The 21343-nt window shown below is 35.8% G+C and overlaps 1 protein-coding gene across 1 annotated transcript; it reads right to left on the reverse strand.

Annotated features, from left to right (window-relative positions):
* Window positions 1-46: 46 nt before the first annotated feature.
* Window positions 47-9186, reverse strand: spdya (speedy/RINGO cell cycle regulator family member A). Its single transcript, XM_026944075.3, has 7 exons — window positions 9129-9186; window positions 6893-7165; window positions 5214-5272; window positions 4912-4997; window positions 3055-3226; window positions 661-937; window positions 47-195 (listed from the first exon to the last, which is right to left on the reverse strand). Exons 2-7 carry the CDS (start codon window positions 7152-7154, stop codon window positions 134-136), a joined length of 918 nt encoding a protein of 305 aa, XP_026799876.3. The 5' UTR covers window positions 7155-7165; window positions 9129-9186; the 3' UTR covers window positions 47-133.
* Between the last annotated feature and the right edge of the window lie 12157 nt (window positions 9187-21343).

Raw genomic sequence — 21343 nt, forward strand, 5'->3', positions numbered from 1 at the left:
CAACAAAACAAAGCAGACTGTTTTGATCGTGACGTGTAGACAGGGCTGTTTGGGGTGGTGTTACCCGACCACGGATGTTTCGATAGAGCGGTTTTTAGGTAATGGATAATGCGTTACTGGTTGTGATGAGACTCTAGTCCTTGTTGATCCAGTCTATGGAATCATCATGGCCGGATTCACTGTGCACATCACTTCCTGTTTGTAAATTCAAAATATAAGAGGGATTGTAAAATGTACACTACAAGTTAGCTGCAGTTTATTTATGGGGAGGAGAAATAAATAAATAAAGCAAGAATGGGGGAAAAAGGGGAAGAAAAAATGCAGAACCCAGAGAGAGGAGTGCTTATCAATGTCATATTTACCATGTTTACCACTTTGTTATCACAAAATGCAACTATAAACAGTTAAAATGTATAAAATGTCATTGTAATTGTGGTATAAGAGGAATAACATGCTGCTGTAGGAAAATAATCAACTCTGGTATGGTAATAGTAACTCTGCTTTGTGTCGAGCCACATTGATTATTTGCCTATAACAGCACACCCCCAAGTGCCAGTTTGTTAGCAAACCTATAGATCATGATACTTATCGCGTATCACAGAAACGCCTTTAAGTATCAAATGTCTTCGGATTCACCGGTACAGCGCTACACTGTCTCACCTGCTGGGCTGTGTGTGCAGTAGCAGGAGGCTTTACTGCGGGACCGGACTAATTTCTGGGTCTTGGGTGTTTCCTGGAGACTCAGGCTGAGTGTGAGGGGAAGAGGGGACGGGGAGAGGCGCGAGGCTTTAGCACACAGAGCGCAGGGCTCGGGAGAGGCAGCTGGACCTCGCGGGATCTGAACCTCCTCCCTGTCCCGGTACTGTCGCTGAGCGCCGCTGTGGTGAGCCGCTCGCTCCCGCTGCCAAATAAAGTGAGACGGAGCGATGGCCATCACCTGATCACACACATAATACACACACACACACACACACAGTATAGGAATGTGTGACATGGACTGCAACAATATGATTAAGTCACGGTATGATAACTCTAAGTCCTACAGTTTAGTTTATATCTGTATACAGATTTTCAAAGGGAATGACATTAAATATCAGAATTTTTGGTGTGTGTTTATTAGTGTGATTTTGTGTTGCATACTTTGTCAGAAAGGCACCAGATAAATTGTACACATTAATAAATATTAGGGGTGTAATGATACACTCTAGTCACGATTCGATTCATGATACTGGCTTCACAATTTACGATTCACTTTGATTCTCAGAATATTTTGAATAAAATTTAAATGAAGAAGAATTATGACTGAAAAGACTCTTATTTATTTCTGGATCATAAACAATGCAAAACAATTTAAAACTAAATAAAACAAAATCAGCAGGAAAAGGTATTTAATATTGTAAACAAAATGTACTGCAGGTTCAACATGTATCAAAAATAAATAAGTAATTAAATTTATCAATTCTCCCAAAACATTGACTGAATAAACAAAGTCTCTGACCTGGAAAAAATGATCACCTGAAACACAATGAGTGCCGTATTCAGCATCTGAGGCATCATTTTAACTGGAAATAGAGCTCCAAGGTCGGCTAAAATGACCGGATTGAGCTGTCTCTTTCTCAGGCACTGTAGATTGCAGCAGTACAGGGCTGGTGTTCTTTGAAACCAACTAAAGAGGTCTTTTTAATGGTTGTATGTGGAACTGTATAACCTGTAATGCTTGTCGGTTCTTGTGATCTGCAGATATCTATATATTTTATCTCTATGAGTTGGGCAGATTGAGATCTCTGGTGTTCAAACAGTACAACTGCATTAGATGGATTATTAATAGAATGCCGTTACACCCCTAATAAATAGATAGATAGCTTTTACTATATTCTAAATATTTTAGAATAACTTTCCTTTTCTTTTTAACCTTAGCAGAAATACATCCTTAGCATAGAATTTTTTTAGTTTTTGCCATATTTCTTCAGGTTTTAAAGCTCCTGTAGAATTTTAAGGTGTAACATGAAATAACGGTTCTTGTGTGAATTTAAACTAATATAACATAACATTAACAATACTTACACTTTGTTAAAGATATAACCTTAATGATATATGGTTATATGGTGCACTTATTAAGGCATCATTCCAGTACACTCCTAGTTCTCAATTTGAAATACACTTTTCCGGCTATTAGAGGTGCTCTTTAACATTTACAGGTACTAATGTGCTTGAAAGCATATTTGAAAAAGTCCTGGACTTCCAAGTGGAGCACCAGGAGAATGCGAGTTTGAATGTGAATGATTTTACAGCCATCCATGGCCTGGAAACCAAGAGTGCATAACTGGCCAATCACTGGTATCTGTGAGTTCACGTATGTGGAAGAGGGTAGACAGAGCTTTCCTACGAGTGTTCAGAAAAGATGTGGTGTGGACACACATGCTAGCCTTCACCCTCCCTGGTTGGTAGTGGGCATGTGATAGGGAGGGAATTCGCAAATGACAACAACTGGGGTTTAAAAAACATCCCCAAAAAAGTGCTTTAAAAATCAGGTCTATATAATTTTTAAGATTTGTTACAGAGTGTGCCTCTCTGCTTCTAATTATGTCCATTAGCAGACCCATTAGGACTGCAGAAGGGTATCTCTTATGTGATGTAAATTAACTTTGTGATTTTGAACATCATTTAAAAAAAATAAAGATTTTCTGTCACCTCTGAACTGAGATAACAAAAATTGTGTTGCTGCAACATAGTCTTATAGTCTAAAAACCACCAAAAAACTAATTTTTAACAACTATAGCTTGTTAAAAAGGTTGTAATTGTTGATAAATTATGACTCTGGTAAAGTTCTAATCTGGCTTTTGTGTGTGATTAAGCTCCAGGTTATACAGATTCACTAGCACCCTAAACGATTACTTTTTACTTGTATAGCACTTTTAACAATTGACATTGTTACAGAGCAGCTTCACAGAAATCCAGATGTAGATTCAGTTCCCTAATGAACAAGTCAGAGGCGACAGTGGTGAGGAAAAGCTCCCTGAAATGCCTCGAGGAAGACGTGAGATATATTATTACCTCCTCACAGCAGCGGCGGCTGACTGCAGCTCGGTACTCGATGCGAGCCCACAGCCTGTCCCTTTGCTTCAGGAAACGAGGGAACTGTTTCCTCCAGCTCTTCCCTAGAGCCCAGGGGAAGATCTCATACTTTGCCTCCTCCTCATCCTCCTCCATGGTGTTCGCAAGGTATCTATGATACACACCATGAGTGATACAGTCAGGGCTAAAAGTCTGAGTCCACCAACGAGAACTGATTTTATTTATAAAACCAATTTAACTCAAGTTAAGATCAGGTTATATACTGAATAACAATGGACGCATATTTAAATTAAACAGTAGTTTTTGGAAACTCATTAAAATAAAAATATATATATATACACAATACTGTGCAAAAGTCTTAAGCACCCCATATTTTTTTAGTAAAAACTTTGTTATAGATTTTTATTTTATGACTTCTACATTATTGATTCAGTACAAAAACCATTTTAGATTCCAAACATTAGTTTTCCAGCACAAAATTAAATGTTACAGAAAAATGTTTGTATGTCAGTAAAGAAAGCAGCAGATTCCATAAGAGACACTTTTCAGATAAAAACATAATGAAGGCTGCTGGGTTTCGCTGCAGAAATAAGAAGCGAGTCGACAGTCAAAGTCTCCAGAAGAACTGTGGCTGCTTCTGCAAGATGCTCAGTAACACTTACAGCTCATTTCCTTATAAAACTGCACACACTGCACCTGAGACTAATAATTTTTTTTTGAAGCAAACGGTTGTTACACCAAATATTGACTTTCTTTCATTTATTACTGTTTACTGCTTTTTGTAGTATTTTTTTAAATGCAGAAACATTTAATTTCATTATTTTTGAAAGCATCTTTACTCTACAGCATTTCTTTGCATGTGCCTAAGACTTTTGCACAGAACTGTATATGTTGTACATCTGCGAACAAGATGGCAATTTTTTTCCTCCATATTTGAATCAAGCAACAAGAAAAGAGCGTGTTCGGTGTCTCAAACTGGTGCTGAAACTGAAGTCCCAAGGCATGTGTACAAAAAAAACAAACAAACAAAAAAAAACATTTTTGCTTTGAAACATGTATTTTATTTGTTCTTTATTCATTCTGACAAAAACATCTGACCAATGATGAGGTCCGAAGCTTTGTCTTGACCACGTGTCTGCTTTGGACATTCAGCAACTAGCAATACAGAGATACCTTTATTTATGGAACCAACAAAGAAACAATGTTGTTTGAAGCTTGGGAAAATTTGATCTCATATCAAATAACAAATAAGGTTTCTGTTTATAATAAATTTGTATTTATATTAATGCGTAAGAGCTTAGTTTTGCCTACACCATTAAAACAGGATATATATAAGGAGATTGCTTTCTCTTTATTAAGTAATACACAACATTATGTAAATTTACCAGCTGAGATAACTGAAATGTTTTGTAATGTTTTGTTTAAGTGCTGTAATGCACAGATTTGTTAGATGAAACCCAAATCCCTGCTACAGCTTCCCACCAGGAGCTGCAGTTCATCATCATGACCACAAGATGTCACCAATGCGCACTTTGTTGAAAAGCTAACAGAGTTAATTGCATGTTAGAAGTGATTCAGAGGATAATATTGTTCACATTAATCAGGTTATTAAACTCTTTATGTACAAATAATCACTAATTGCTTTTGCTGTTGTCAGTCAGACCTTTCCAGTTGTTAAAAAATTTAAAACCAAAAATTTAAAAACCAAAATCCGAAGTCATACTGGCGCCTGTTTAATCCAGTTCTTATTATTAAATGTGCAGAGGAAAAAAAAAGACTTTAACTTAGCCACATTAGGATTTCTGCTGAAATATTGCTTTAATGAAATGAACTTACAGAGCGATGAAGAAGTTCATCCTGCTGTGCTCGCTGATGCTGAAGCGCGCTCTCTTGAAGTAGACGAATGTCATGGCGAGCAAATACTACAAAGCGAAAGAGGATAGAAAACTTTTTTTTTTTTTTTACTTGTTTTTAGAAAGTAAAAACAACCTGTATTTTTTTTTTACCTTGTATATAAAATACATATCCTCCAATATAAATATCAATTAAGCGTTAAACTACAAGATTTCACTTGTAACTGGTAGCTTTTTTGTTTTGTTTTGTTAAAAACTAAAATGAATTTAATTTGACTTTGGTACCTTATCTGTAATTTTGCAACAGCAGTCCATCCACAGAAAATCCTGGATGAGATCATCATCTAAGAAAACAAAAGTGAACAGAACAGAACAAGTGTCACAGTAAGAAACACCCAGAAATTGTAGAATTGATCATATTTAGGATTAACCTCAGAAGACTTTCTGGACCCACTATATGTTCACACTATATAACCAAAAGTATGTGCACCCCTGACCATCACACCCACATGTGCTTGTTGAACATCTCATTCCAGATTTATTCCCTCTGTGCTGTTATAATGAGCTCCACTCTTCTGGGAAGCTTTCCACTAGATTTTGGAGCGTGGCTGTGGGGATTTGTGTTCATTCAGCTACAAGAGCTTTAGTGAGGTCAGGCACTGATGTTGGGATGTCGAGGAGGTCTGGGGTTCAGTCGGTGTTCCAGTTCAGGGCTCTGTGCAGGACACTCGAGTTCTTCCACTCCAACCTTCACACACCATGTCTTCATGGAGCTCGTTTTGTGCACAAGGGCATTGTCATGCTGGAACAGGTTTGAGCCTCTTAGTTCCAGTGAAGGGAAACTGTAATGCTACAGCACACACAGACATTCTGTTTCCAACTTTGTGGCAGCAGTTTCGGGAAGAACCATATATGATTGTGATGGTCAGGTGCTCACATACCTTTGGCCATAGAGTGTACATGTCTTAAAAATAAACTACATGTCGGTAAAACACAGCATAATCTTTCCCAACAGAGGAACATGCAGTCTGAATAAATGACAGATTTGATCGGAACAAAAATCCTAAAGATACACCGGGAAAAAGTGGCCCCACATTACTCCACCTCCTCATGTAAAACTAATCCAGTCTGAATAAGGTTTTAAACATTACAAAACCAACAAAACTATTTAATTTAAACAGTGAGCATTGCCACAGGTATTCATATATACTGTTCAAGTAAGGAAAAACATAGTGAGGAAAAAAAAAAAGAGGAATACTGCACCTGAGGTCAACAGGAAGGTTGTTTTAGAGTTTTTTGGGGCACCAATCACTTCCCTTCAGAGAAGTGGTCAGGGAACTGACCAGAACTGACCTGAAGACCTCAAACATGTAGGGGCCAAATGTAGTTTATGCAGATTGGTAACGCTGACAGAAATTGCTGCGCAACACATAATATCTATCATGCTATCTTCCTACGTCGCTTCCGTCCAACTTGGACGCAGTAGTAGCTACGATATATTCAGGTATAAGTTTTCTTTTCCGATACTGATATGGACACCGAAACCTTGAGAACTTCACAAACAAAAATCACTTACAATTGCAAATTACATTTCAAATAATAAATATAAGAAAGTATAAATATAAGAAAATCAGTCCTAACAAAAAATACAGAGTCTTGATATGTAAACATTTCCGGTTCCGAATTCAATTCCAAACTTCACAACTTGTTACAGGATCGGATCCAATCCATTCAGATTTTTTCCTGGTATTGGCCTGATACAATCCTGGGTATTGGATCGGTGTCATCTTTAGGTCTAACGATATCATGAGACGTTTTATAACACGTCCCTCACATCCTGCTACAGTGATTTTGTCAGTATGACAGGTTTATGACAATAAAGTAAAATAAAACAACAAACTGTTAAGAATTCTGTAAAACTATACGCATCAGGATTTGACCTGGCATGACCACTTTCCCCTCACCGAACAGTCTGAAGTACGCAGCCATCTCCTGGCGCTGGACGACCAGAGTCGGACCCCACGGCTGTTTGCTCAGACAGGAGATCTGGCTGTGATGGCGATTCGTGCCGTTGTTCTGGCTCTTTCCCGGCGGTCCCCGAGGACCCTGAACGTTCGGACGCTTCACTCGAAGGCCTCGCCGGAGCTGAAGGCTGTGAGCCGCCGCCGATCCGATACGTAACGTGATAGACGGAGGAGTCTCGGCACGGTTTAGCTGCTTCATCATGCTCTTACAGCCTGAAATGATATGTAAAAAAAAAAAGTATGATTCTTTTATATTTTCCATCACAACCATGATTTACTATTGAATATCTTGATATATATCGATATATTGATACTTCAGCTGATATACACGAAAGTCTGAGGCACAACAAGATCTCAGTAAAGAGGTTGACCAAATATACAACACGATAAAGTATTACACAGCTAGCAATTGCTTGATATTGGTTCTCAGAACGTTCTGGAAATGTTTGTTTTTTCGATCCTGAAATGTTCTGAGAAGCTTTTTTAATTTCCATTTGATTTTCCAGGAAGGAATTCTTTACTGAAATATAATGTTTCGTTGCACACTATGGTTGAGAAAACATTCCCCTAAATAAGTTTAAACTTTCGGAAACCTTGTAGTAGTGACCCAAGATGGTTTGGAGAACGTTCCCCTAACACTGTGGTAACCTTTAAATTATTAGAAACTATTGGGAATGTTGCCCTAACCTTAGCGGAGCGTCCCTTCAAGTTACAGTCGACTTCTGAAGTGGGAAGTCTTAAATCAGAATTATGTAATTCCCAAGCTTGGTGCGTTCGAGTTACAAAGCGAAAAATAAACACGTGCGCCTTCATAAAAGTGTGTGTTTTGTTAGCAACAAATATTACTACAGTCATATTTTATTTACGGTTGACGGTGTGAGCAGATGACCATGCTGACATGACATCATATGCTGAACTCGGAGTTGAACAGACCTTCCCGATTTTCCGAGTAGGAATTCCAAGCTGATTGAGTCAGGGAACGTTTTTGTTTGATTGTTTGGTTTTTCCGATTTGGAGGTCAGAAATTTTGAGATACAAGCTTCAGTCAAATGCAGTACATCTAAAGTATTTTTATTTAAATCTAAATGTTTATATTAATGTTTCTGTTTGTTCCTGGAATATTAGTTTGTTTACTAAAAACAGACCTTAAAAACATCATGCAACTTTCATAACTTCCTGTAAGACCATGCTATGGGAACATTCCTGGAATGTTAGTTCGTACTTATATATAAAAAATATATATATATCTATTTGGCAAACTTTCCGTTACGAGACCATGAACGAATGTTATGGAAACGTTCCCGGAAGGTTAGTTTGTAGTTACAAAATAAAATAACACCTAAAAGCAACCTTTGGCGAATGTTTCATGTAAGTTGTCACATAACTATAAGAGAAAGTTGTACGTTTCAGCAACAGCGCTGACTTTCGTTAACGAAAACGTAACGTTACCGGAACATCATGAAATGGTTCCCAAAAAGAAACCCAAAGAGGAACCGAATGTTAATGTTAGGAGAACGTTCTGCGTTTCCTGGATAGATGAAAAACAGAAAGTTGAACAATATGAGAGCTAGACAGCTTCTGCAAAAACAAACAAACAAACAAACAAACAAACAAACCTTTCCTTTTTCACACTTGGTCAACAACAACAACAACAAAAAATAAATAGCTAACAGTTTGCTAGTTTGTTCTTTACCTCATTGACTCATTAGATCATGTTGGTTTGTTATACACAACATTGCTAAATAAATATAAACAAACTGATATCTTTCTCTAAACAGCAGCCTGTAGTTTATTATTATTATTATTGTTATTATTATTATTATATTAATATCTTATCATATCAATATCTCTTGTCCTTATGGTTGAGGCAAACTAAATAAAACTGAATAATAAAAATGTATTTTTAGTGGAGAAGTGTCACATCACATAATTAGACCTGGATGCTAATCAGACACTTAGCTAGCATTAGAGTACTGAAGTTAGCTACTTAGCTGTCAAACTAAATGACAGATACACGGCGACGGAATCACCCAAAATCGTCAAAATACGCTGATAAATGCATCACACAACGACGATATTTACACACAATAAGGAATATGTAAATGTACGTGAAGTTTTTAGTTAGCAGAGTCTTTCTTTTTAACTATTTTTTTAAATTTTATTTAATTTTACTCACTTTGGAATCGTGCGTACGTGAGAATGGCAACTAGTGGCGCGCGCGCACGCCTAAAGCCCCCCCTCCCCTCTCTCCCCCCCCTCCATCTCTATGACTCACTTTAATGAGTCGATTCTTTCGAACAAATCAGTTTGAATGAATCGGGCGACGTTTTGATTCTTTTGATTCACCCCCATAGAGAGGGAGCATTTTATTTAATGTGGTGCTTTTTATAGTTGTGTTTGCTTTTATTTATTTTTGTAAGCATACTACTTTTATGTCTCAAAAGAAGCTTTGGATTAATTGCTAACAGGTCATTACCAGAAACCTGTATCTTAGATAAAATTGTAAATATTTAAAACATCTTCATTTATGAATCTTGTTGTGTCTTGTGTAATCTTGTGTATTTAACTTATAAGATATTTATCACTTGAGAGACAATTTCATATATAATTAATTCAATTCAGTTTTATTTGTATAGCGCTTTTAACAGTGGACATTGTCACAAAGCAGCTTTATAGAAATAAATACATTCAGGGTATAAATTTTAAATGTATGAATTTATCCCTAATGAGCAATCCAGAGGTGATGGTAGTGAGAAAAAACTCCTTGAGATGATACGAGGAAGAAATCTTAAGAGGAGCCAGACTCAAAAGGGAACCCATCCTCATCTGGGTGACACCGGATAGTGCGATTATAAATAATTCCCTTCTATAACTGTGTACTACATGGACAAATAGTGCAACTGTGTAACCAGGAAATTCATTACAGTTTTCCCATGAAGTCTGTTTTGTTGAAGTAATCAAACTGTTCACTGATGGAGACTTGAGTGCTAAACTGCTTTGGCAATTGCAGTCCTAAAGCTATCATAGCAAAACTGTTCATATCATTTGAAGTCCAGAGCCATCTTCATGGTTTATAACTGGTACCTTCCACAGTAATGTCATGTAACTTTAGGCTGTCCGTGTGGGTCCATCCTCAGCAGCAGCGAGTGATTTCCAATGGATGAGAACTCCAACCAGGAGGAGGGCATCAGGATGGATCAGGCAGGTCAGGAGAACAGAAGGGGTCAGGATCACTGATATCTCATGTGTAGCTCGACAGAGAGAGAGAGAGAGAGACAGAGAGAGAAAGGGAGAGAGAGAGACAGAGAGAGAAAGGGAGAGACAGAGAGAGAAAGGGAGGGAGAGAGAGAGACAGAGAGAGAAAGGGAGAGACAGAGAGAGAAAGGGAGAGACAGAGAGAGAAAGGGACGGGGAGAGAGAGAGAGAGAGAGAGATAGGGGATGACACTCCCCCTTATTTAATCCACTTATTTAATAATAATTAAATTATTATACAGCAATATGGTGTCCAAGCAATTTTCAATGCCTGAACTGTTGGTGGCAGAAAAAAAGAATAAAATCTGCAAATAACAAAGACATATTAGTTGATCAACTATATGCCTTCATTGTTTCCTACTGTATTTTATCATGGTTTTCCTTTATCTCTTGTTAACTCTGTGACTCTGAAGTAAAATTATTTGTAAAATAATGAACATAATTTGAAGTAACAGTTTGGGAAGTAAATTTTCTTGGAGGGAATGCATCCGAAGACAGCAAGTAAGTTTCCTTTCCTTGATTTAATATTCCTTTATTTTGTCAGATTATATATTCTTTTCTTTTGTCTGATTATAATATATTTGCTAGAATGCAGCTTAAGTTCTTCAAGATCTTTATTCAGTGAACAGTTCCCAAATCCAACACGTCTTCGTGTTCCTCTTCAGTATCAGAACGTGCTACAAAACACTCATATTTATGATTTAAGTATTCTGTTGAGGACAGTTATTAAGGACATTCCTTTATTAAGGAAAACAATGCATATTTTTCTCTCTAAAATAAACACAGTTTTTTTTTATTTGAGTCTCTATGTTGTGCTACGGTGTGTTTTCAACCTTTGTTGTGATTTTTTCCACTTTGTGTTTCTATTTCCTTCAAGTGGCTTTGCTGGTTGCCAAAATGAACTGCCAGGTTAAATTAAATGTTAAATAAAATAAAAGAAAAAAAGGATTTTGTTGGAACAGTTGACTGTTACATTCTTTTAATTCATCCATATTAAAGGCAATTTTTGACTGTTAAACAAAAATTATGAAATTATGAAGCAATAGCATTTTTAAAAGATTTACAGTATTATTCATCAGCTACATGAGTGAGATGGAAACAATACATCTGGCAAACATTCATTCATTTATTTCTCGTTAGTGACACAACATTGGCATACATGCTGTATTTATTTTTAGATAATTAGTTATATGTGTTAACTAATATAGTACAGGTAATACAAAAAAAAAAAGCCCAGTGCTTTCTGATTACAAATTTTCAAATTTTCTTTACAGATAATAACAGATGATTATGATTAATAACTGAGACATGTATGAAACTAAATGATCAAAAGCAGATTTATTAATAAAAGTATCTTCAGAGCACAAGTGTGACCATCAGATTTAAGTGATAAAATCACGATTTACACTTTGTTACATAAGTGCATATGGATGCAACTTTCTTTTGCGTTCCTCCCATTGAAAATCCAGTGAATGAGCAAAGACATGTACTTGTACGCGTGCTGCTTGCAGGTATTCTGGGAGTGCTTAGATTTGCTGCACAGTATCCTTATCTCCTGTCAAATAATGAGCCATAAAAAAACACCTCAGTCACAAAGTCATGTCATTCCTCACAGAACACTGTACTGTATAAAAAGATTCACATTTACATTTCGTCTTTCATTACCTTGTCAATCTGTCTTATGACCACAATCATCAGTTTTTTAACAGCCTTCTTACACATCCGACACACAATGTGCACATCCTGAAATAACAACAAGGAATATAATAAAATGACCAAAGACTGTGTATTTCATTACTAAAAGTAACAGGGAGCTAATGCATTAAAATTATGATTAGAACTTGAATGTTATTTTTCAAAATAATGATTTAGTAAATTGCCATTAATTTTTTTTTAATTACCTGTGTTTGGACTTCATACTTGTCAAGAAGTTTAACATCACTCTTGTCCGGTGAATCAAGCGACCTTGGTGAACCATCACATCCACCAAGGACTGGAAATAAATAAATAAGTAAGTAAATAAATGAAGATGGAAAGAAAGACAGAGTATATCTGGGTGAAAGACATCTTGCACCTTTTTTTTGCATTCAACAGGTGTTCAGTTGACAGAAAATTATTAAATTATTAATATCTGAAGTATTATATATGATTTCATTTGTGTACATAAAAATCTAATATATATATATATATATATATATATTTCTTTTTTCTGTTATATATCATAAATATTATACATGAATAAGGAGAGAAAATTAAAAAGAAAAATGAAGCAAAAAAAAAAAATTATATAGCCTTTTATGTGAACACAGTAGGACAAAAGTAGACTCAAAGTGACAAGAAATCCTTGCGTAGATTGTAAAAAAGACATTTAGAAGGATGTGATGTGATGCAAAGGTTTGTCTTTACCTGAGAATGTTATTAGCAGTCCAATGTGCATGATATGTGATTTGAGAAATGTCATGTTGATGGGGAAAGAAGAGTTCACACCAGTTACATATCCTCATCTAACATCTGCTGTTACTTTACAGCCAGTGCCTCGTATATATAACTAATTCTCTCTCTCTCTCCCTCCCTCCCTCCCTCTCTCTCTCTCTCTCTCTCTCTCTGTCTGTCTGTCTATCTGTCTGTCTCTGTCTCTCCCTTTCTCCCTCCCTCTCTATCTCTGTCTGTCTGTCTGTCTATCTGTCTCTGTCTATCTGTCTCTCTCTCTCTCTCTCTCTCTCTCTCTCTCTGTCTATCTGTCTGTCTCTCTCCGTCCCTCCCTCTCCCTTTCTCTCTCTCTCTCTCTCTCTCTCTCTGTCTCTCTCTCTTCCTCTCCCTCTCCCTCTCTCTGTCTTTCTTCCTGTTCTCTCCATTCATTCTGCCTTACATTTTCATTCAGTTTAACTGATCTTTTTAACTGGTACAGCAAATAACAGTATCTTTTGCTGCCAACACTTGTGTTACAACCGTTAGAAATATGAAAATATAATTAAATATTAACTTATTCATTATAGCCTCAAAAAAAAAACCAACATTGAAAAAACAATAAGAATCTAAAATAAACCAATAGGGTATGATCTAGTAGTGGGGTGTAGGCTAATGCTGCATTCAACTAAAGATTGTAACTCTGAATGTCCGAACTCTGACGAGGAAAAACCACAGAAAACACTCCCTCAACTCGGAATTCCTACTCAGGAACTCGGGATGGTAAATATACATCAGTCATCACATTTAGATGGCTGGACCGTTGTTGACAAAATACAAACATATAAAAAGGTTGAAAGAATATTCCTTCTCAATCTGGAGTTACAACAGCGAGTTGGTATTTGATTAAACGAATCACAGTGTCAGTGATGGCTCACTGATTAAGGCCCTGTGACCAAAAGGATGTGAACTAGAATCCTAAATTCACTTTGCCAATAAATAAAGATGGAATAAATATTTATTTTTGAGAAATAAAAATATATTTTTGCACCCATAGGAGATATTTGTGGTCATTATCTCTTCATTATCAAAGCTGTATTGTTCTTACTCTTTTTTTTTAAAATTAATAATAGCATTTCTAATAAATTTCTATTCCATTCTGTTCCTATTACAGTTTTCTTTACTGACAACAGGCATTTTTTCTCTCTCTGTCATCATGTTTAGCAAAAAGCATGTGGTGAACGTGTGTTAACTGAGTCGATGAGAAGTTGCTGAACTGCAGATCGGTATTGCAAACTTGTACTCACCCACACCACACTGCCATTATTCGTTACACATACTGAGGTTTCTCACACACACACACACACACACACACACACACACACACACACACACACTTGCTATGGCTTCAAAATTAGTCTATTTAGTGCAAGCATTCCTTACAGTATATATTGATTACATTATAAACAGAAAATTAATAACTTATTATTTTCTCAACATATTTAAAATAATAAATGAGTTTTTTAATATAAAAAAATATAAGTCTTTGGTTTCTGTTTATTTATTATTTCAATTAGTGACCTTTATTATGTACATCACTGACACCATCAGCTATCAGGAGGATCCCTGAGCAAGACTACTGAAGATCTATTTCCATGAATAAAGTTTATATTGTTAATAATTGAGAAGAAGATAAGAATTTGTATACTGGGTTCTTTATTAAAAAGTATAAAACACTAGCTCAGTAAGAAAACCACTGCTTGGTTAAAAAAAAAGAAAAGAAAAGAAAAGATCTGGATCTTTTTTTTTTTGTTGCATGAGTGTGAAGTGAAAACACCAGAAATATGTGCGCTGCTGTTTCAGAAATGTGTGTGTTGCTGTCTCAGAAGTGTTCAACGGAGTGATGATTCCCAAAACCACAGTGTCTAACTGAAACACAAGCTGTTCTCATCAAATATCCAACATAACCAGCGTTATTATTAAGCTTCACAGTGTAATGAAGCCTAAAGTCTTACATTACTAATCCCAAAAAGTTTTGTCTCATTTCTATAATTGTTTATTCCATCGTCAGACAAGATTATTAGCGCCATAAACTAGCAATGGATCAACTAGGCGGGTATTTAATGTACATCTTTATCTTGTTTCAGATTTACAATTTTTAAAAAAGAAATTTACACTCACTGTTACTCTGAAGTTAAAAATAACTTGGCTACCATATATTGTAATATAATTATCTTTTTTTTAAAAAAAAAAAATCCATTCCCTTTCAGTATAGAATATAGTAGTATACTTATAGTATACGTTTTTTCCTGCAATCAACTAAAGTACATATCTTTTTTCAACCTCTGATTAGGAAAATTGAACGAAAATGTCGTGGAATTCCATCTCAGAACGCTGGGAAGGTTTCCTCAACCCCTGAACTGAGCATGTGATGTCATATCAACATGGCCACTCACATTGTCAACAGTAAATAAAACAGCAACACTGCTTAAATGAGTTTCTATAAGTACAGTATTTGCTTAAGATTGATCAACATAGACACATTAGCTGCTTATATCTATAACACTGAGCATTCAGTTTGCTGTCTTCAGAAGCTAAATGATGAACACATGATGTTGAATTTAAATTGATTTAATTTTCTTCAGCTTTAAACTTGATATACAATTGTGCACAAATAAAGCATCACAAAAAAGTCGATTTAAGAGAGTACAATTCAGAGCTTATTAATCCATGGTTATGAAAACTATTAAAAGTGTGTTAAGCTGTCCTTAATGAAATTATTCTGATTAACCCCAAATAAAGACCAGCTGTTTCTGTAGGATTTTCTTGACATCTTGGTTTCATTTGACTGCTGAAGCTATGGTCTGCAAGGAGCTTACAAAGACTGTATAGGGTCTCACTATCAAAAGATATCGATCAGGAGAGGGGTATAAAAGAATTTCAGAAACATTAGATGTACCATGGAAAACCATGAAGGCCATCAACAACAAGTGGAGAAAATGGAGGACCACAGTGATATCAGCAAGAACAAGACATCCTTCCAAATTTTACAAAAGGACAGGACAAAAACTTACCAGGGAGGCTGCCAAGAGACCAACGGCAACATTACTGTAGCTGCAGAAATATCTGATTACTCTCTGTACGTGACAAAAATCTCTCATATTCTTCACATGTCTGTGCTATGGGGTAGGGTGGCTAGATGGAAGCCCTTTCTCACAAAAAATATCCAAGCTCAATTAAATCACCCCAAACCATGGGGCAAAATGTGTTATGGTCTGATGAGACCAATTCCAAAAGATATAATAATTCCAAAAGGCATGTTTGTGCAAAAAAGGCACATCAACAAAAGAACACTATACCCATGGTGAAGCATGGTGGTGGCAGCATCATGCTTTAGGGCTGCTTTTCTTCAGCCAGAACTGGGGCTTTTTATCAAGGTGGAGGGAATCATGAATAGCTACAAATACCATTCGATTTTAGCGCAAAACCTTCAGGTGTCTGCTAGTAAGCTGAAGATGAAGAGGAATTTCACCTTTCAGCATGACAGTGACCCAAAGTATACATCCAGATCAACAAAGGAATGGTTTAACTAAAAGAAGATCAGTGTTTTCGAATGACCTAGCCAGAGCCCAGGCCTGAATCCAACTAAAAATCTGTGGGGTGACCTGAAGCAGGCTGTGCACAGGAGATGCCCTTACAATCTGATGGATCTAGAATGTTTTTGCAAGAAAGAGTCGGAAAATATTGCCAAGTCAAGATGTGCCACGCTGATAGACTCTTAGCCAAAAAGACTGAATGGTGTAATATAATCAAAAGGTGCTTCAACAAAGTATTAGTTTAGGGGTGTGCACACTTACGCAACTAGGTTATTGCAGTTTTTTTTTCTTTTTTTCCTGTAAAAGTTTCTGATTGTTTTTCACTTTATTTGTATGCTTTGCAATTTCACATTAAAGGTGAGAAAAGATCTGACATGATTTATCTTAGTTTCATTCTTTTACTTCACAAAAACATGCCATTTTAACAGGGGCGTGTAGACTTTTTATATCCACTGTATGTGTAAAAATAAAGGAAACTAATAAATAATCTGCAATGGCTACACTTTTATCTGAACTTTGCTTTTTTTATTCTGAAAAAATGAAATCAGGAACTATAAACAGAAGCAGTTATCATGACCAAGATGACAATCACTTTGCTCTTTTTTATGAACAAATGCCACATTTTTTATGCACACAAAGAAATGTAAAAAGCATTATTTATTCTGTTTTGTTTTTTTCTCTACAGAATAGTTACATTTATACATGCAACATGCAATACATATTAACCCTCCTGTTGTGTTCCGGTCAAATCTGACCGATTTACAAGTTTCCTCTCTAGAAAAGTGCAGTAAATTTCATCTGTTTGTCATGAGGTTCCATGACTTTGTTCACACATGGCATTTGAACATGTTTTATGGAACTTGCATACACCCATGATGTTCCCGGTCAAAAATGGCCGCTCATTGGAAATGAATGGGTAAGACTACAATTAGTGTATAAAACAGAGTTCAAGCACATTTCTACACTCTTACCACACCTCAACATACACACACACACACACACACATCACTGTAGATGAGTGTCTAGTCGGTTTTAGGGGACGGTGCCCATTCAAGCAATATATGCCAAACAAACCATCTAAGTATGGTATAAAGATATGGGCAGCATGTGATGCGAAGACAAGTTATGCCTGGAACATGCAAGTGTACACAGGCAAACCGGCTGATGGTATTCCTGAGAAAAATCAGGGGAAGAGGGTGGTCCTAGAAATGACAGCAGGGCTACAAGGACACAACATTACCTGTGATCATTTTTTCACCAGCTATGCCCTGGGTCAGGAGCTGCTCCAAAAAAAACTGACCTTGGTCGGAACAATAAGAAAAAACAAAAAACAAAACAAGCTTGAGTTGCCTCCCACTTTTCTGACAAGATCAATCCAGGCTGGAAGGAGGGCAAAAACTACAAGAGGAGACTGTTCCTTGAAGAACTTGGAAAAAGCATGGTGGAGCCCCTCATTCAAGGGTGCCAACACCTTCCACGAACGCCATCCTCTGCTGCATGGGTGAGAGACATGCAAGCAAAAGCAGCAACATCCACGCCAACCAGAGAAGGAGGAGGCAAAAGAAAGAGGTGCCAACTGTGTGCACCAAGAGATAAAAAAACAAGCTTTGTGTGCCACAGATGTGGTGTATATATTTGCAAAGAACATGCAGTGACCTCAGTATATTACCCAACATGCTAATGAGAGGACAAAACTGAGGAACATTGGGATGACACTATGGCACTGTCTTTTCAGAGCTACATGAGAAAATTGTAAATGTGTTCATACAGTGTATGGTTCAAGCATTACTTTTGTAATATAGTCAAGTTTTCCCTGTGTTCATTTGGGCTTTTGTTTTCAATAAATAAATCATACCGGTCAGTTTTGACCAGGAACACAAAAGTTGTTATTTTGTGCCACAGTTTAGAAAATATAACTGGTTTCAAAAAAGTGATTTTGGTAAACATTTCAGTAAAGTACTCTGTGATAAATGGTACAATAGGTTTAATCTTAGTATTTGTTATAGTCAAAATAATATCTATGTAATGTTTTTTCCCTAAAAAAACGAGTGGTATGAGCTCAGGTAAATGTGGCCTGCAGGACATACACAGCAAATACAAGTTCAAAACTTGTAATGTTCTCCAAGAGCTGAAGTTGATAAAAAGATCTAATACAACATTAGGTGATAATATATGTATTATTGTGGATTTATAATGGAATGAAACACTATGAGTGTTAGCCGAAACGAACACAACAGGAGGGTTAAATTCTGGCTCAACTGACATTAATCACAAAAAAAAAAAAAAAAAAAATTACACTATATTGGTTATAAGTTGTGTATAAATGATTGGCAGAATAAGTCTCTGAATAAGTCAATTTTAATTATAACTTTAAAGCTAATTAAAGAGATACAGAGAATATTCCAGAATAATTGAAAATTATTTAGAAATATGAATATTAGTACAACTATTTGCAGATCTTCAAACTCTTGCAGATGGCATAGGGACTGCCGGGGGAAAGGGCACGCTTTAATTTGTTTTGATAAACCTTCGCTTTACTCATGCATTGATCTCGTAGATTTTTTAGGATGCTGCATATGTTTTTGGCTTTCTGAAAAAAAGAATGAAAAAATAGTCATTAAACATGTGAAAGAACTGCAAGATAAGCATGGTGTTGCTCTAAATGCTAAAGAGAATGATGTTAGAATAGTAAAATGCACTTTATCCTGGTCGGGATCGTGGTGGATCCGGAGTCTATACACCTTTGGTAGTGGATTTTTTTTTTTTTTCATCAAGGCACCACCTCAATTTGACATCCAAACTTGGTTTTAAACTTGAGTGTAAAGATTTGAAACAAAGTAGGAAAGCATCTGAGTTTTAGTGATACATGCAAATTGCAAATTGTGTTAAAGTATGCATATTGCATCAACATATTTAAAAACCTATCTACAGATTTTTCCACATAGAGCAGAGTGGAGTATTTGACGTGTGTGAGGTCATTTTACCTCATTAATCTCGCTCACGATCAGAAACCAGGCCACCCTCACCGACTCTTTGCACATGCAGCATTTATATGGCAGATTCTGTGGAAATATGACACAAACCAGAGTTTTGTGTTGTTGACCCAAAGAGTTGTTTTCTTATTTAAGAACAAAACCTTGTGACTCTTCAGATTTACCCATGTGCTGTTTTCATAAACGCCCATCACAGCCTCCTGAAGACTCGCTTTTACCTTCTCCATCTCCCGCTGTGGATCAGATTCATTGGACCAGCACTCACCGTGAGCAATGACTGCAAATACATCAAGCTAGATTTACTTTCTCATCATCATTTAAAACATTGCAAACCTTGCAAACCTTCCTCACACACTGCTGGTGTTTAAAAACGTCTTTTGAGACTTTCTGGGCTAATTTTCATCTGATGTCATTTTAGATTTTTTTCTTTGTTTTATTATATGTTTAAAATCAAGATGAAACTCTTTAATTCAGTAGCTTTCTTACATGGTATAAATTTCATTTTAAGTTTTTTTAAAAAGAGTTTTTGTTTAATATTTAACTTCAGCTTTAGTCAGATTTTAAGTGCTTTGCTGCCTGATGGTAACAACTTCATTTGCTAAGTTATAACCCTAAAACATGTAAGACTGTACATCTGCTAAAGGTTTCCCACCGCATTCAAATTCACCATAAAGAGCTTTTACTCAGCTGATATGTCATTCAAGAAAACATTATTTATGTCTATGACACTTTGACATTTTCCCAGTTTGATAAATCTTCACATGATATTGGAGTATGTCTGAAAATTCTGCTTGCTCAACACACAAGGTTTTGTGTTAACACTTGGTATTGTCATCTTTTCTTTACACATTTGCCTCAAAAGCCTTAAAAAAGCAAACACAATAAAGAAAAATGGCCACAGAATTACATATTTGAAAAACAAGTTTAAATTTGGTGGCATGAGGGAATATTTGTACGCTCAAGATATCTAACATTAATCAAAGTTTTCTCCATAAATTCACAAATTTATTCACTTTTACTGACATATTATTATTATAGCCTTCTTTGTTCTGAATCAGATGTTATTTATTCTTACACCAATTCTTGGTACTTTCCTTTTCAAAGTAATTTCTTATGCTTTTTATGTCTGAACACATATAACAAGTTTTTATGTCTAACACATATAACATGTATAATTCAAATTTTTAACCAAAGACTAAAAAAAAGTACATTATGAAAGATGTAAGGTCTGGATTTTGAAAAATCAAGAAAAAGTTGTAAAAATACAATCAAGTGAATACTTTTTTTTTCCATAAATGCACAAATACATACACAATTTACTCATGTAAATGAGTTTGGTATCAGGTGGGTTTGATCTGTACTCCACATTTTAGACCAAGGACCAAAAATATAAAACATGAAAAATGTCACTCTAGAATATTAAGTAAACTTTGGCTTCTGGGAAATCGCGGATAAGTTGTAAAATAATTGTAAGTGAGTGGTTTCTCTACAAAAGCACAAATATATCCACCAGTTTCTAGTAAATTATTGATATCGGACATGCTCTGATTTACGTGGTACTAATGTTTAAAAAAATTCCATCTTGTAAAATTGATTCAAGAGTTAATTTCTTATAGTACATATTTATTGTCCAACAGGTTCAATTAAACATGTAAAATTCACAAAAACAACCATTTTGGACCAAAGTCTACATAAAAATAAAACAAAAACATTATTGTAATCCACTAATTTTCAAATTTGCACTCAGTGAAGGTTTGTAAACATAACTAGGTTAAGTAGTTATTTTTTTCATTTAGTAAAACACAGACTTTTTAATATCGCTAAATATAGCTTTATAATTAGATGAAATAAAAAAGCATTACATGGCAATAACAATAACTTAACAACTTTAGACCTTGTTGTAGGTTGTATATTGAAGCTGTATTGAGCATCTCACCTGAACACGCCAGAAACACTGCAAGATAAAAGAAATAAAACATTTTCAGATTTTTGTTGTGCTGCAAACACACAGAGGGATAATGTTAGATCTTCTTTTGCTTAAGCATTATTCCACTCTCAAGCCCAACCCCTCTCTCTCTCTCTCTCTCTCTAACCCTCCTGGTCTATTTTCTACCTAGCAACAAAGTCCCACTGAATCAGACT

This window comes from Pangasianodon hypophthalmus, chromosome 10 (genome assembly GCF_027358585.1).
Source record: "Pangasianodon hypophthalmus isolate fPanHyp1 chromosome 10, fPanHyp1.pri, whole genome shotgun sequence".
Classification (NCBI taxonomy): domain Eukaryota; kingdom Metazoa; phylum Chordata; class Actinopteri; order Siluriformes; family Pangasiidae; genus Pangasianodon; species Pangasianodon hypophthalmus.